Below are 17,604 nucleotides of genomic sequence, written 5' to 3'. Positions count from 1 at the left end.
GTGAAAACTGCATGAGAGCATGCACGTGTGGAAGGCACCTAGCGCCAGGCGGCCACAGCCTCTGGACAGCACTTCTTCCCCACGACTACATGGAGGCTCAGTACAGCCAAGCAGATGTTCACATTAACCTCGTTACTAAGACTTACTTTGTTTGGGGTGTAAGCAATGGTCAGCATGTACTTAACATGTACAGGCTGCTGGGTGTGGGCCTCACCTGTGTCTCGATCTTCTCTCCTTTCTCCCTCTTCTGTCTCTCTCTCCCTCCTCCTCTCCTTCAGTCAACAAAATTTGCTTAGTGAAATCATCACTGCCCATATTTTGCTCATCAAAGGAAGCAGCCATTTGTTTTCCAGAAGCCTCCTCAAACTAATAACTTCTAATGTCTGTGTGTATATCACAAGCCACATACTAGGTCATAAATGTGGGCAATGCTTTCTACTGCCATAATAATTTGTCAGCATTACACATTCATGTTTTGTATATCAATTTGTCAGTTACTTATAAATATATGTGCCTTATCCAAAACAGTCTACTATATTCCTAACATTATGAGATGCACGCTATTGACCATAATTTTATTAGCTTTACATTTCTCATGCAGGACTATATTCTATAAACACTCAATAAGTAATCTGCTGAATAGTGTAAAAATTATATAAAATATTCATATAAAACAATAATACTATTGTCCATATGATTTGTATAATGAGGCAGAGCTAAAATAAAGTTAAATATTGATTAAGTAATATAAGCATTTATTTTTTTAAACTGAGCCTTTGCAAGTTTTAACTGAAAAGTAAGGAAACAATCACTTCTTATTAAAAGTATTTATTTCTTTTTTCTTTTTTTTTTGGTTTTTCGTGACAGGGTTTCTCTGTGGCTTTGGAGCCTGTCCTGGAACTCACAGAGATCAGCCTGCCTCTGCCTCCCGAGTGCTGGGATTAAAGGCGTGCGCCACCATTGCCCGGCTAAAAGTATTTATTTCATTCTGTAAACTTTGACTGCATTGCAATAAGGCAAAGAACATAACTTTCTTTTACCTGTTTTTCAACAAGGCTGTTAGACTCTCAGAATTGAGTTGCTGCATCAAGGCCTCTCTCAGAGTTGGCAGCATGGACAGCACTGTAACACAAACAGAAAAGAAAGACACTCACAGATGACGTGAACACACTCATTGAGATATTCGTATGTTCTAAGCTATATGATAATAGTGGCAACTAACAGGAGATGGGAGGAACCATCCAGGTTAAAGAATTCCAATTAATTATGTAAAACTAATAAAGCAAGCATTTACTTGCATTACCACAACAACACTTTATCATAACCACAGCAAGAAGACGCAGAAGACAGAAAGGGAAAATTTTTCCTAACTGTTAACAGTGGGGATGTCTGGATGATGGTCTATGGATAGCTCCCTTTCCTTCTTTTCGATACTTCAAAATTCTCAATGTTAAGTTTACTTCTGGCATGATGAAAGTGATCAAAGCCAAGGTTTTTCTATTTATATCCTTTGTTTCAGATATCTAATTCTAGAAAAATATTTGTTAAATACAAGACTATATTTACTCTAATGTATGTAAGGGTGCATTTATCTACCTCCTGAGTTTCAGTTTAAGTTTTGCTAATGGCTGTGGTATTATCTATCATTGCCAGGAATAATATGAAGACAAAAGGAGATACAGAACTCTGTGGGGAGAGTATACACAAAAGTCACAGGTCTCCTGTGCCTCTCCATGGAGCATAAGAAATGCACACACAGAAATTAAGAGGAGCTTTTAGCACGAGGCTGGAATGATTAAAAAAAAAAATCAAGAGATTACAAATAACACCTTCTAGAAGGTAAAACTTGGATATACAATTTTTCTTTTCTTTCCTTTTTTTTTTTTTAAACTTTTTTTGAGATAGGGTTTCTCTGTAGCTTTGGAGCCTGTCCTGGAACTAGCTCTTGTAGACCAGGATGGCCTCGAACTCATAGAGATCCACCTGCCTCTGCCTCCCAAATGCTGGGATTAAAGGCGTGCGTCACCACTGCCTGGCACAATTTTTCTTTTTTGATGAGACAAGAAAAATCTATTCTTTTATAGGAAATTTCAGGCTCTATACTGCTCAATATTGTACTTTAATCTTGCACACTCTATAGTTTCGGTAAATGTCCTCAACCTGCATGTTTAGATCTTATGTTGTTGAGATCGTTAGCTAAAAAAGTGCCTGAGAATCTGAGTATCTTGGCTCTATGTAGGTGGTACATAATTCTACTCTAAAAGGTTAGCCCTCTGTGTCGGTGACTTTGCACCTATAGATTTAAACAACTGCAGATTAAAATGTTCAAAAACTGTGTCTGTACTAAACATGTACCTACTTTTTTCTTACTACTTCCTAAAAAATAACTACCACTTATATTTCATTACATAATCAAAGTACTCTAAAAAAATGATTCCAAGTGTATGGAAGGACGAGTCTAGGTTATTGAAAATACTAGGCTACTTAATGTAACAGTTTCACATCCTCTGATTTTGGAACCAATTCTTCCTGATGGCTAAGGGAAAATATGTTACCTTACAAAGAAAAAACAAGGCCCTAATCCCACATTAGAATGGCACTTGTGGGAACTACTTTAAAGACTATGGGATATAACAATCTACTTTGAAGAGTCTTTTTGATTATTATTTATTATTTTATATATATTTACTTATATATTTATGTGTATTTTATATATTTAAATATATACTATTACATATTGATTATTAAATTTGATAATTCTTTGATAATTTATTCTCCTCTAGCCACCTGTAAGAAAAATGAATAAGTCTCTGTATCTTCAGTCATCTGCATTCAACACAATTTTTTGAAAAATTAATTTATCTCATATGTATTTGCATGTGCCTGATTGTATGTCTGTGTATCATGTGCATGCAGGAGCCAGAAGAGGTCAGTTCTTTATCCAAACCACATAACTCATTACTATAGTCCAATTATTGCAGTCAAATAATAGTATTTCTAGAAGTCATAGTGTACTGTTTGTTCATTAGAAGTTTATGATCCATTAGAATTCCCAATCTTTATTTAATATTCTGGATCATTGTGCATCTGTAAAATTGATTCATCATACAGAAAAAATTGTCTATCACAGTCCAAATAAAACAAGAATATTTTGTAGTCTGAAACTTTTATTAGTGATGTCAGCTATGAACAAAAGCAAGCATTATGTCATGTGTAAATTTAAACTCACAAAAACAATAAAGCAAAAGGACAAAGCACAGAAGCATCCCATTATCTTATAACACTCAAGGCAAAGACCTCTCATGTATGCAAACTAAAGTCCTTAGTGCCTCTGGATATCACCAAAGATTTCTATGGTGATAATGTAATCACATTATTTGTAGCCTCCTTTAGATAAATACCAGAAGTTAGTTTGTCATGTTTTTCAGGGAATGTTTATTTTACCTCCTAGTGATCATGATATGCTATTTTTAATTGCCTGTAGTCTGCTGAGGGTTGTAACGGCCATGGGCATGTGCCAGCTACACCGTCTATGAGCGGCAGAATTAACCTACAGATTCATCACTAGGTTTGCATTGCTCCTAGGCAATGAGTACTCGGGTGGGGACTCCTACCAGGGAACTGGGGCTTGTTGGCTCCTGTTAACTAGCTGAGCTTCCTTAAAGCTGTGGCGAGTAGTCTCACACTTTTAATATTTTAGACTTGGTCTCACTATAGCTGTCCTGGAACATGGCTAAAAAGACCACGCTGTCCTTGAACCCATAAAGAACTGTTTGCCTCTGTCCCCTGGGATTTTAATATTGGGATTAAAAGTGGCATCACCATGCCTAGCTTAGGGCTCTTCTTACCTACAACTCCTCCCTTCCACAAGTGTCAGAGATCTTCCTTAACCACCCTGCTGCCTCTCTATTATTTTTCATAGGCATTCCCACAAGAAATTGCTCACACACCTCATGTGATTCTGGGAGGCCCAATCTGACTCAGGATCCTGTCAAGCTGAGATATATTTTGAGATCCCAAGAGTGACCTTTTATCATTTTATGAAAAATTGCATAATAATCTCAGACTATTAATATTCTCTAAAAATTCATGGAAATGTCCTTAGCAGTACCAGCTAGTTCAATGAGGTCTGTGAGGTCATAATTTGCTGAGGACCCATGTGCCAAGCACTTTAAGTCCATTAACTTGTGATTTCCTCATTTTTCTTTTTAAAGCAGGGATGTGCTATATGGCACTGACTGGTCTAGAACTTGCTAGCCAAGGCTGTCCTCAAACTTGAAACAATCCTCCTTGCCTCAGGATCCCAAGTGCTAGGATGCGAATTCAATTCAGAGCTTCATGCATGTATGGGGGCACTTTCACCAACTGCAGTACATACCCGGTCCCTCACAAACCATTTCTGAAGTAAGTTTGAGATTGGGGTTTTATATAGAAAGAGCTGATGCTTACTTAGCTCACAGAACACAGATAATACAAATCTGAAATTAGGCCAGCCCAGCCCCTCCCTAGAGCCTCTGTCATCCTGGGCTGTGCATGAGAGAGCTGTCATTACAGACAAGACTTCTGACTAGGGTTTCACAGAATGGAAGCATATGGTTAGATAGGATTACTTCAAATAGAAAACTCACACATGGCTGTGAACTATGTCTTCTTTTTGATCTTAGCTTCTCTATCTATCTCTAATGAAGAAAGTGAGCTAGCAATAAAGTCCCTTTAAATCTAGAGAAAAGTCCTACATGTAAGCTGAACAAGAAGCACTTAGCTTGCCTGGTAAATTCTTTCTAAATTAGTTATTCTTGAAGGAAATGTTAGAGAAAAAAAAAGAGCTTTAAATAGTGAAAAGAACAGGCTTGACATACAACTGAGAATCTAGTTTTCAACTAGTAGTTTTCTAGCTGGTGTGATGCTCTTGACATACAACTGAGAATCTAGTTTTCAACTGGTAGTTTTCTAACTGGTGTGATGCTCTTGACATACAACTGAGAATCTAGTTTTCAACTGGTAGTTTTCTAGCTGGTGTGATGCTCTTGCTCTCTCCAATACAGCAGGCTGATTTTATTGTGCCATTTTCCCAGGAGGTTTCTAGCTCTGGTAGTTACATTATTACCATTAATTAAGTGATTGAGCAGACGCCATTATGTAATACCCACATCCTGCAGTGTCCTGCTGCAAATGTAACAGACTTATGACTCCTTGCTGTGGCCTTCGAGGCCATGCGGGTCTGGCCTATCTCTGGAGCTCTGTTTCCTCGCACCCATCCATTCCTCATGCATTCCAGTGCTTGTGTGCTGTTTCTCCAATGTCACAAGCATGTTCTCATCTCGGGCATCTGCTCTCTCTATTATACTGTGAGTCTTCTCTACACACAACATCTGGTCAGAGGCATGAGCCCCTGACAACACTTTCCAGACAGGTGCCCACTCCTCAAAGTTTACTTCCCTTACTGGATCCACCACTACCCAAGGTTATTTATTTGCTGCGCTTATCTTCTTTTCACCAGAACATACACCTTAGAGGTCAGGGAATTTTACCTTACTGCCTACTTCCTCAGAGGTAGGCACCACAAACATCTGCCAAATGAATAAATGAGTATTTGTGCTGGTTTTAAAAATTCACATTGAAATTTTATGTCTCTGTTAATAGAATTAAAAGGATTTGGCATCTTTTCTTTGTCTTTCCCATAACTTGAGATCTGAAAGTATGTGCACTATTACAAACCAACAAGCACTTTTCCACATAAATATATCTATATCTCTGCTTACCTGTCATGTTGCAAGTCCTCTGGTTACTTTCAAAATGATACTGTCGCCGAGCTTGGGCAATGTATTCTGCAGCTTCTCTTTCTTGTATTTCTCTAATTTTTTTCTGTCCATATTTTCCCAGGATATATACTCCTAAAATCATTAAAAACATACTAGTATATTAATTAGAGTACTAAAAATCCCAACTAATTTTTTAGGCATTTTTGATTAAACTATAAGGTTTATATTAGGTACAATATTACAGTTCCTAAAAAACTTTTATTAAACAATTGAAAAGGGAAAGGAGACTGCATATTTTACCTTCTTATTTATTTTACATGTATAAAATGTATTTTATTATGTCCAGCAACAAGAGAAGTGACTGGCAGACAAGAAGCAGAAAGGCACTGAATCTATGAAGTCTGGCAGCATCTTTAATAGTTAACTGGAGGTATTCTAAACGTCCAGCAACAGAGAATTATTTAAATAAATTATGATCTGTCCACATAATGGTATCTTATGTAGCTATTAAAAACCACATTGCTAAATAGTTAATGACTGAGGAAATATCTACCTTACGTTATTAGGTGATAAAAGAACATCCAGGAAGTTTGTATTATAATGGAAAAGAAACAGATAAGTTTGTGGATTTAACTTCTAAAGTAAAGTAAACTGTAATAATTGTGGTTTCTCACTTTTGTTTGCTTTCCTCTATTTTCCATATTTTCTTCAATGAACAAATAATTTTAAAAGTCTCTATAATAAGAGATTTAAAGGAATGAGAGAAAGGTATATAGTTGGGAAGTCATGTATTTATCCACCCATTTATTAGAAAAAACTGAGAAAAAGAGACTATAACTGATATCATCTAAAAATTACTCAATATAAGAGAGCAGGAGGACAGCATCATAACACAACAATGTAAACTATGGCAGTATCTTGCAGTCTTCAGCACATGTAAGCATAGGTGATACAATATAAATGGGTACATGTTTATCTATATGTACGATGAGTGGCCATTGACTTTCTTAACTGGGAATATGATGAACACCTACTGCTAAAATTTGATCAACCCCACATATGTATTCAATCCATTGAGATCACAGCCACCACTACCCCCATTACCCGCTCTTACTTCGCACCCAGTCACTTCCCTCCCTCTCCTGGATATCTACATATTTTCCCCAGCAGTCCCCCGTACCAGATGGCCTGGTTTAACTGACCATCTCTGGTTAGCATCAGATATTTTGCTAAGTAGTTCAATGAACAGAACTGGATTTTCATGGAATACATAAGTAAGTGTTCTAGACACACGATTAGCTGAAATAATTTAGAGCCATTTCTGTGAACATGAATTTGCAGCCCTTTCTCCCCGGGGATGGCTTAACCTGGAACCCAGAAATGTCTTCCAACTCAAATGAGTCACAGCAACAATAGTGTCACCTTTGTTTTAGGTACATGATTTTGCCATAGTGCCAAAGCAGAGCAGAACTCAGCAAGCTTATAGAGCAGGCTGTGCTACTGTTTCATCTTTGTTTGCTAATAGATGCCTGTGCGTGTGCCAGAACTTGATTTCATTATAATCTGGCATCAAGGGTAAAGAGGACTAACCATTTCTTATTTATCTCGACTGTTTGTAGCTCACAGTATCTAATAAAGGGATTATGTATGACCTAGGTAGCTGGATTTGTTTCTCACAATCAGGAACTGCAAAACAAACACATCCTAAATTATTTTCACTAAGATAGATGTTGTGATGCTCTAAGATGCTACATATCCTTAGATGGTTCCATAAAATCGTGTGCTAAATAGAAACACTGTACGATTATTGCTAGTGTGTATATAAATACAGGCATGGTAATTAAGCTTGAAGAGAAATTCATAAAAGCTGCTCAATAGTTGTGTCTTCTGTAACATCACAGCAGGACAGACACAATATCATTAGAATAAGAGAGACATGGTGGCTCACACCCATAATTCCAGCTGAAGCAGGGGTATCACCATTTTGAGGGCAGCCTGGGATGTTCTGTGAGAACCTATTCCCCTCTCCCCACTAAAATCCCAAGAGAATGAAGAAACTGACTTATATTTAGCAAAGTGACCCTCCAAACAGGCAATTCTAGTGCAACTAGTTCTGAATAAATTGCCTGTAGCTTATCTCCATAACACATTACTGAAAGTTACATACACAATGATTATTATCTCTCAAGTTATATTGTAAACTGATTGCTGATGTGACATTCTTTGCATAGATCATAATTTTTCTGGAACAGTGGTAAATTTGATTGTCCTGTGTATTTTCTTGGGGAGATGGCCTGTCTCTTTCATCATATTCTTAATAAATCTTATTTAAAAAATAAAACCTTAGGAATTCTGTATTTACTTGGGAAGTGCAGTATACTCTAGCTAAAGCTAAAAAGGGAAATGATTTGCTACAGGTTGAATTTACCCACTCCCTCTTTGCACCAGATTAGTATACTGACAGCTGAAGCACCTTAGAATGTGAGGTCAATACAAACTGAAATCAATGAAACCAAAACAACATGACCAGTGTCCTGTAAAGAAAGTGAAATTTAGAGAGATGTGCACAGAGAGAAGGCAATGGAAGGCTCCGAAAGGATCTCTGTGGCTTTATGGCAGTCAGACTTCTGTTGTAGAAGACCGTGGAAACAAGATGGCCACATGACAGAAGGAACACCCTCTGCTGACTGATAGTGGACTATTAACTTTCAAAACTGTAAGATAAATTTCGGTTTCTTAAGGTACTCATCTTGGAGGTCTTCACTGTGGAATCCCTAGAAAAGTCACACGTGAAATTAGGCTTAAGCCCTAGACCCATTGTTTTCTTTTAGCCAGCATTGATATTCATTCCTATTCAAGGTCTAGCTCACTAAGATCCCATATACAAAATCCACAAATTGACTTTTTCAGATGTTTCTCTAGAAAATATTAATGAAAGAAAACATATCATGAGTTAAGCTATAATACTCAGGCCTATATATACTTCACTGGCAGCCTGACTCTTGAACTAGAAAACGACAGCAAGTGAGGGGATTTGGAGCAGGTGACTTTTTCTCTTTGGGCATACATCTGTGTAAAATCAAGTAGTTTCAGATTTCCTCTGTAACTATAACCTTCTTTATTAGCAATGAAAATATCTATTAAATGTCCAAAAAATAAGTGAAAATGTTTTGACATTTCCTTTCATGGCCAGCAAAGCATGGCTAGTCTTTGTATAAATCATCTGTTTTAAAACCACCTCTTAGTCTTGTCTTTCAGGATAAAAATGACTACAGCACAATTATTTTCTATAACAATCTGAAAATAATTAACCAGTATCACTTCTAACTTGGCAGATCCCCAAGTTCCGATGTTTGGGTTCTATTTCACTTTTTTTCTCCAGTGCTGACTAACAAATTTGTCCATACTAGGCAGTGCTGTACCACCTGGTGGCATCTTAATGCCTCCAGTATGAGGCGTTCTTGAACTGTATTACTTCTAAAGAACTAGAATCTGAAGGGCAGGGTTCTATATTTTTCCGAATTCCTTCAATGGTTTCATCCATAGTAAAATCTGAGAAGTAACCACACACACAATTCTCCTACAGTATACACAGTGGCATAGTTAGGAAGGCTTTTCACACTTCATACTGCTTTTGCTTATTTCTATCCCTATTTTCCAGACTAGATCATAAGTTCAGAAATGTTGTATTATTCCTTGTACAGTCAGAGCCCAGTATAGTTAGAGTAGGCCTTATTCTTATTCAAATGTTGAGTAAATAAATGACAAAAAAATAAGAAAAAGAAAACCAAAATCCAGCCGGGCGATGGTGGAGCACGCCTTTAATCCCAGCAATCGGGAGGCAGAGGCAGGCGGATCTCTGTGAGTTCGAGACCAGCCTGGTCTACAGAGCTAGACCAGGACAGGCTCCAAAGCCACAGAGAAACCCTGTCTCGAAAAACCAAACCAAACCAAAAAAAAAAAAAAAAAAAAAAAAAAAAAAAAAAAAAAACCAAAATCCAAAGAGGTTAAAAATTACAAGGCTTAAGATACAGCTCAGTGTTCTGTGCTGTTGTTTTTTTTTTTTTTAAATCAGTAAGACAATAAATATGTACTTAGCTCCATTGGTCTCTAACACTTTCTCTTGTAGAATGATTTTCAAAGTATGGTCTGAACATCCCTGGAATCGGTTTAGGCATCTCTAAGGTCCACAATATTATTGTCATACTAAAATGCTGTCACTGGCATTCTACACTCTTTTCCTGATGGGGAGAATTTAGAAGCTAATTAATGGGTGGTTTCACATATGACTGACTACAGAAGGTACGCAAATTTATTTTGCAGCTAAGCCAAACTAAATAAGGAGTTTTGCAATTGTAAAACAATACCACTCTTATCCGTGAAGATGTCTTATGCTAATATTTAACATGTTTATTATTGTTATCACAAATGGGCTAATAATTACTTTAAAATCATCTTATAGTTGATGTTAAAACTGTTAATAGATACAGAACTTAGGTATCTTGGAGAGGGGCTTAGTTTCTAAGAGTACAAAGGAGACTTCCCATCAAACAGTTTGAGAACCACTGCTCTTGGCCTGTCTCAAATGATCAAACAGCATAGACAGACATGAAGCAATTATCATCCAAAACACAGGAAAATAGAAATTCTAACTTTTGAAGCCACACTACTCAAAGTTCTGCTTGCCTGTATTTTTCCATCACTCAATATCTGAACTCCTTTGAGCATGTATAACACCTTTGTCAGCTTTCAAGTCTGTCCAACTGTGCCACTCCTCTTGTGAAATCCTTCCTCACTGTATACAATTCCATATTGCTACATATCAATATGTTCTGTATTTAACTCTCTCATGGCCTTTTAATATCACGGTCTTTCACTTATTTCTCAGTTCTTAAAAGATCAAAGAACCCACAAAGGCAGAGTGGTAAAGTACAGAATAATAATGTGCATTGGGTTCTAACACACCTGGGGCTGAATTCTTACTTCCTTGTAGTAACTCAAACCCTTGGCAAGCTTCTTAATTCTATGTGCTCTCATTTCTACATTTTAAAAATGGCATAATTAATTATCCTGCTCTAGCTTCCATTGGCTGGAAAGAGCTTAGCATCGTGCTCAACATACAGTGGGTCTCTAATAAATGTTAATGGTTAAAAATCTGTAACTTGTATACTACTTCCAGCAGTACACTCAATTAATAAACATTTCTTAAACTGAAATAAGGATAGGCATTTCCTCATGACACTGAAAAAATATGATCTCTTTACAAATCAAAACTAGATATGCTGAAGTTTTAATATTTTCTATTTTGCTAGAAAGTTGCAGTGTTTCTATTATGCCTCTAAGTACTTTCTCCTTCCTTTCTTTTATTTTTCTTTCCAAGACAGGGTTTCACTATGAAACTCTGGCTGTTCTAGAACTCAACTATGTAGACCAGGCCTCCAACTCAGGAGATCTGCCTGCCTCTGCCTCCAAGTGCGAGGATAAAAGGCGTGTGCCACCACACCCAGCCTTTTCCTTCCTCTCACTCTGCAATTATAAAGCTCTCCATAGAGCTCCAAAAGAAAATATATTACCATATTCATATACTCTTTAACTTCTCCTATGAATTTTTCCAATCTGCCATGAAGGGGTAGGCTCTCCCCTCCAAATTGTGAGAGACAATTTTTTTCCTTTGGCAGAGGAAAAAAAAAAATCTCTATTTATTTATTTATTTATTTATTTTTGAAAATCTCTATTTATATGTCTTCTATGAGACATATATCTTTATCTTTCGCATATGTATTTTGTAATATTGGTGTAATTTAAATATTGCTTAGATAGTAGAGACTGAAGGAGTATTTCTCAAAGGTGATTATCAGTCATTATCCAATGAGAAGCAGAGACAAGCAGAACATGACTATTGCCATATCAGTGGCCTAGTATTTTAGGGTAAGTGGATAGTGATGACATTTCCTAAAACTCAAGTTTTAAAAAATTCTTTTAAAGTTCCCAAGTTTCCTTTTTGTGTAACTCAAAAGATTTTCTACTCCCTTATTAAAATCCCAGAGTTATGAACTGTGTGTTTTACAAAGACAAGGGATTTAAAGTGGTGTCTGTGTGTACTGCCTGAGATCTAATAGTGTCAGCTGAAGAAAGTACTCTATCACAAAGCTACAAGCCCATCATCTAGATTTTTTTATTCTATGTGTTTCTAACTCTCTTCTCAGTCAGTGAACTCAACTATATCAGCAAAATAGGCAATGACCAACAATGACAGATTTGACAGCACTAAAGAATAACCCAATCCTAAGCGTTTTGTTGATGCATAATTTGTATTTTGAAACTGGAGAATCAAAAATATCCCCCCCCCATTTATTTAGGGTATCTTACAGCAGCATGTTACACCTGTTTTCAAGTTAGCTTTAAACACTACCCCAAATGCAGGCTTAAGCTAACTACCCCAGAATATTTCGAAACTCCTGCGAAAGGTTAAAAGCCAGAGTACTGGTGCCAAAAAGAATGAAGAAATCTAACAGGAAAGCAACAGAAGATAATAGGAAGGTAAATGTTATCTGTATAAGAATAGAGCTTCGAAAAGAAACTTCATTGGGGTAGGTTTCCAAAGTCCCGTGGGGGGGTGGAGTGGGAGAAGGGGGACAGGATGAGGGGCAAAGGGCACAGAGAGAGGAGAGAAAAGAACCCCAGAGGTTCTTCTTTGACGGTTGAGCCAATCCCTCTACCAGGATCGGTGGGCCCTGCCTGTTTGGAAAGTCACCTCTGTCCCTTCTTTCTGCCAAAGTCCCCTTCCAAAGTACACTGTCACTCACCTCCAAGAACTGTGCCCAGAAAGATGCATTTCTTTTTGTGACGTTTCAGAAAATTCCACATTGATCTCAGCATCTTCAGACCCTAGGTGTGTGGGTTACCTAGGAGAGAGGGGCTGCCTCACCAGGAAACCGAGTCTTCGTCTACCTGGGCCAGACCTCCGGCTGGAGCGCGGCGGCGGTGCTAGGTGCTCCCCTGAAAGCACAAACGCTTCTTGGCGCAGAGGTTCTCGCCGGAGCGGAGGAAGGGGGCGTGGACTAGAGCGGAGCTGCAGCGCTTTCGGTCCTCCCGGCGCCGCCGCTTATTGAGGTCCGGGACGCCTGGGTCCGTCCACAAATAGGTCCCGGGTGCCTCGCCCTTTTCTGTCTTCCCGGAAGCAAGAGCCCGAGCCCGCTGCGTTCCGCTGCTGTCCGGTCTCCTCCGGCTCCACTGCCCGGGTCTCTGACTGACGGCGCCATGGAGGAGAAGGTGGACTCCTCCACTGCTCCAGACGGCTCGTGCGTGGTGTCGGCACAGGAGACCGAAAAGTGGATGGAGGAGGCGATGCGGATGGTGAGGAAGCCGGCAGGTGGATGATGAGGGTGCAAACTTTCTCCCGGCCATACCCTGACCCGGGTAGTTGAGCAAATGTGGCTGGCGCGCTTTCTCATCACCTTTGCCTATCGGCTCTCAAAATATCTAGATCAACCGCTTGTTTATTCTCGGGAAATTTTCTTTAGCTTTGTCTCATAATAATTGGGGTTGAGGGAAAATACAGAGAACGGTTGGTGTGCCGTATGTATTACATGTAGCCCTAGCTGCTATTTTTTTTTTTTTTTTGTTTTTTTTTTTTTCAAGACAGGGTTTCTCTGTGGCTTTGGAGCCTGTCCTGGAACTAGCTCTGTAGACCAGGCTGGTCTCGAACTCACAGAGATCCGCCTGCCTCTGCCTCCCGAGTGCTGGGATTAAAGGCGTGCGCCACCACCGCCAGGCATCCTAGCTGCTATTTTTACCTACCTGCCCACCTTCCTCTCCATGGATGGACACAGACTTTCAGATCCACACAGCCACATTATTTTGTGCTTTGCTCCCGACACCCTTGAACACTTAAAATGGAAGGAAGCTGAAGCTGTTTCTGGTAGAGAGTCATTTGAAAACGTGTACCTGTACAATCCTCACCTATCACTCGCTTACTTTTTACAATACTTTTCTCTGCTCTTGTATTTCCTTTCTTCGATCCCTTTAAGGATTGCTGATTACGGAGGGTTCTGGTCGTATTTACATCTTGTTCCAAGCTTTACCGATATTGATGTGTGCCAGGGATAGGTGTGTGTGTGTGTGTGTGTGTGTGTGTGTGTGTGTGTGTGTGTAGTTTTTCTAGTGCTAGGTTTTCATTCTGTGAACATTAAGAAATGTACTTAACAGGGATCTAGGTTGTATAGCCATCTACATACCGATTTGCTCTCACCTTTATAAAGGCCTTAAAACTGAGCTCAGCCATTGATGTTGGAATGTTCTTTTTCCTTATTCTTTTACAAAATTAAAATATTTCAACTTTTCCTTCTAATGTTTATAAAAGTTCACATTCATAATAAAGTCTAGAACATTTAACAAATTATGCAAAAATTACTTAAAGTCCTGACCTCAGAGATAGCATTGATGACATTTTGTGAGCATGCTTCATGTGTTTCTGTCCTTGTGAAGACAAAAGCACACATTTTTTTTCATATATGAAATAATGTATTCTCTCTTTTGTTATTGTTAACACTTTTTTGTTATCTTTCTCAGTACCTGGGATAGGAAGAGAGCTTTTGTTCTTCAGTTTTGAAGTTGAGAATTTGTTAGTTTATGGAAGATCAAGTGGCCATTTCAGTGGCCGAGTTTTGGCCTCTCCCAGAGAAGTTCAGCTTCTTAAGTTCAAAGCTGTCTACACTATTAGACCTGTTTTGCTTGAACTCTTTTGCATTTGTGACTGGAGGAAGGGAGTGGCCGGAAGAGGTGGGAGGGGCACTGGAAAGTCTGAGATAGGATGGAGTGACATGGATGTCCAGCTTTCGTACAAGTTTTGAACTTGTCAGTAGAGGAAACGTATGCGTACTTTCATGGAAATGTATTGGAAGACAGTGCTTCTAAACCGGCTCGCACAGACTTTGTATTCTCAGCTCCCTTTCTCTGGACTGCCATTACACCCACTCTCAGCATGGCCTAAAGGGCCATTCCTTATCAGCAATGCTGTTTGTCTCTTTTAGGTCATTCCTATCATTTCTAGGGAGATAACTGACTGGAAGGAAAAAGAGAGGACCCAGAGGAACTAGATACCATGACGCCCAGTCCTCTCTTGATCTGGTGGCAGAGAAAGGCTGCCAGACAGCAGTGCTGTGGGCCATGTCAGGTACACAATGACCAGGGCTATTGGCTCTCCCTATCTCTTTCCTCCCACCTAGGTACTTCCTCTACTTGGTTGGGGAGTTTAAGAAATAATTTAACGTGTGTGTGTGTGTGTGTGTGTGTGTGTGTGTGTGTGTGTGTGTTGTATATGTGCGTGTGCATGTGTGTGCACACGTATGTGCACAAGTTACACATGTATAAAGATTAGAGGACAACTTTTGAGAGGGCAGAGTTTTCTCCTTCCTTTGTGGGATCCAAAGATTGAACTCAGGTCATCAGGAATTCACAGCAAGCCCTTTTACCTGCTGAACCATGTTCCTGGCCCTGTCTTTGGTTCTGTTCTGTGTGTTTGAAGCTCCTCCTGCCATCGCAGCTCCAGTTCTTCATGTTCTGTTTATCCTCTTTCAGTCTTTAGTCTCAAACTCTCCATGTTTCTCCCTCTGACTCTGCCCACTCCTTTTGGCTCTTGACCAACTCTAAGCCCCAAACTGGATGAAGTGTCTGATTAGTGAAGTCGCTGGTGATGCAGAGAACCCAGCATCATGATGCTAACAGTTGCTCCAATAATCTGTGAAGTGTGTAAGGAGGAAAGTCAAACTTCCTAGACTTTCATTACAAATCCCTCAGACACTTCCCAGTGCCTCAGTTTCCTCATTTGCACAATGGAGATTCGTGTCCTTATCACTTTAGGATTATAAACAAAAAGGGATTGATAGTTATGAAGTGTTTAAATAGTCCCAGATCAAACCACACTTACAAAACAAAAGAATAACTTAATTTTCAACCTCTCGGGATAAGGTGTAGACATGCTGTTGCCTCTTAAGAGAGCTACTGGGAAATGTCCACTTGGAAGCTGAGAATCTGAACTACAGGAAATCGTTTTTCAAGACAATGCTTTTCTTTTTCTGCCATTCCATCTAAATTACTTCTGTCACTGGTCTGGCCCAGTTGATACCCCTTCCTTTTTGGTCTGTATTTTTCTATTTTTCTTCTGTAACAGTCAACAGTACGGCCTTCCCTCAATAGGCTTGCTAGACTCTTATTTAGTTATAGTTACTATCTTTTCCTTTTGGAATAATTTTACACCACAGGAAACTGCAAAAAAGTAAAAATGTACACAGAGAGGATCCACTCATGCGATTTTCTTCAGTGTTATAGCTTTTCTAACCACAGTACACGATCAGAGCCAGGGATATCTCATTGGTATACTCCGAAGAGCTTATTAAAGTTTCATAAGCTTACTGTGTATGTTGTGTGTGTTTCTGTGCAATGTGGATCATAGATTTTATGCATATTGGTTTTTAAAAGAAACGTCCAGAATATTTTCCAAGCATATGCCATATTTATATAAAATATCCCTAAACTTACACATGTTTCTAGAAGTTGTGGGGCAGAACAACATCCACTCCAATCCTTTTTATGATATTGGTACTTCATGGGATCATTTCTTCTTCTTAAAGAAGCAAAATAAAAATTAGATATATTATGTATTATCCCACCTCTTTGTAACTATACGTTTCATGTCTGAGAAGGGGTGGCTTTGGAATTTTAAGAACACCGGTCAAAAGCCATTGATTACCTGTGCTACCAGTGAGAGAAAATGAGGCCCAGGGCTTGTGAAGGGAGGCATTCCCGAGTCCTTCTTAACATAGACACCCAGCAGAGGACACAGCACCAAGACACCAGACCTGAGAAAGGGAAGCGCAGGTGTGTTTTGTCTTGGTCATTATCTGTGCATCTGTTCGCTTTTTTTCTCTTTCGCGTAGCCTTTCAAGCACCACACATAACTGTTGTGGGATGTTTTACTCTTGGTTTTTTGGGAGGCCTCCACCCAGCTCCCAAATAAATCACACATGGAGGCTTATTCTTAGTTATGAAAGCCCGGCCTTAGCTTGCCTTGCTGTTTGCCCGTTTTTCTTAAATTATCCTGTTTACCTTTTGATTCTGGGCTTTTATCTTTCTAACTTCTGTATACCTTACTTTCCTTCTTACTCCATAGCTGGCCAAGTGACTGGGTGGCTGACCTCTAGTGTTCTCTCCTTTTTCTTGTCTCTTTTTTCTCATTTCTCCTTTTTATTTTCTCTGCCTGCCAGCCCTGCCTATCCTTACTCCTGCCTTACTATTGGCCATTCAGCTCTTTATCAGACCATCAGGTGTTTAGACAGGCACAGTTACAGAGCTTCACAGAATTAAACAAATGCAGTGTAAACAAAAGTTACACCTGAAAATAGTATTCCCCAACACATTACCACTGAGATTTTCCTCTTTGTGTTTCAGGCCAAAGAAGCACTTGAAAATACTGAAGTTCCTGTTGGCTGCCTTATGGTCTATAACAATGAAATTGTGGGGAAGGGAAGAAATGAAGTGAATCAAACAAAAAATGTGAGTTGAGCAATATCAATGCAAAACCATAATATAGCCATGGCAGGGGCCAGCTGGCAAGACAAGACCAAATGTGCCCTGTGGGTCAATGTCTCTCCCCATTGGTGCGGAAGAATTGTCTGTATTCTGTCAATCATGTTTTAAATAAACGCTGATTGGCCAAACAGGAAGTATAGGCGTACACCTTTATGTGTGTGTGTGTGTGTGTGTGTGTGTGTGTGTACACGTGTCTGTGTCACTGTGTGTGTGTGTGTGTGTGTGTGTGTGTGTGTGTGTGTGTGTGTGCAGG

At 39.2% G+C, this 17,604-nt stretch overlaps 2 protein-coding genes across 3 annotated transcripts in view; one reads left to right on the top strand and one right to left on the bottom strand.

The window, feature by feature from the left end:
* Pex3 (peroxisomal biogenesis factor 3) overlaps positions 1-12,870 on the bottom strand; it is a 34,011-nt gene extending 21,141 nt beyond the window's left edge. The window contains exons 1-3 of the mRNA XM_005360997.2: positions 12,569-12,870; positions 5,763-5,894; positions 1,041-1,122 (exon numbers count right to left, since the gene is read on the bottom strand). Of these exons, the coding sequence (XP_005361054.1) occupies positions 1,041-1,122; positions 5,763-5,894; positions 12,569-12,641 (287 nt within the window). The 5' untranslated portion in view covers positions 12,642-12,870. The remainder of the gene's footprint in view (positions 1-1,040; positions 1,123-5,762; positions 5,895-12,568) is intronic.
* A 129-nt stretch (positions 12,871-12,999) lies between these two features.
* Adat2 (adenosine deaminase, tRNA specific 2) overlaps positions 13,000-17,604 on the top strand; it is an 18,767-nt gene continuing 14,162 nt past the window's right edge. Inside the window, exons 1-2 of one of the 2 annotated variants that reach the window (XM_005360996.3) lie at positions 13,000-13,118; positions 17,211-17,315. In XM_005360996.3, the coding sequence (XP_005361053.1) occupies positions 13,023-13,118; positions 17,211-17,315 (201 nt within the window). In that variant the 5' untranslated portion in view covers positions 13,000-13,022. The remainder of the gene's footprint in view (positions 13,119-17,210; positions 17,316-17,604) is intronic. The other variant, XM_026786079.1, reaches the window with a different exon arrangement.

Source organism: Microtus ochrogaster, linkage group LG4, assembly GCF_000317375.1.
Source record: "Microtus ochrogaster isolate Prairie Vole_2 linkage group LG4, MicOch1.0, whole genome shotgun sequence".
In the NCBI taxonomy this organism is placed as follows: domain Eukaryota; kingdom Metazoa; phylum Chordata; class Mammalia; order Rodentia; family Cricetidae; genus Microtus; species Microtus ochrogaster.
Note: the sequence above shows the minus strand (reverse complement) of the source record. Positions and strands in the feature narration are given on the sequence as shown.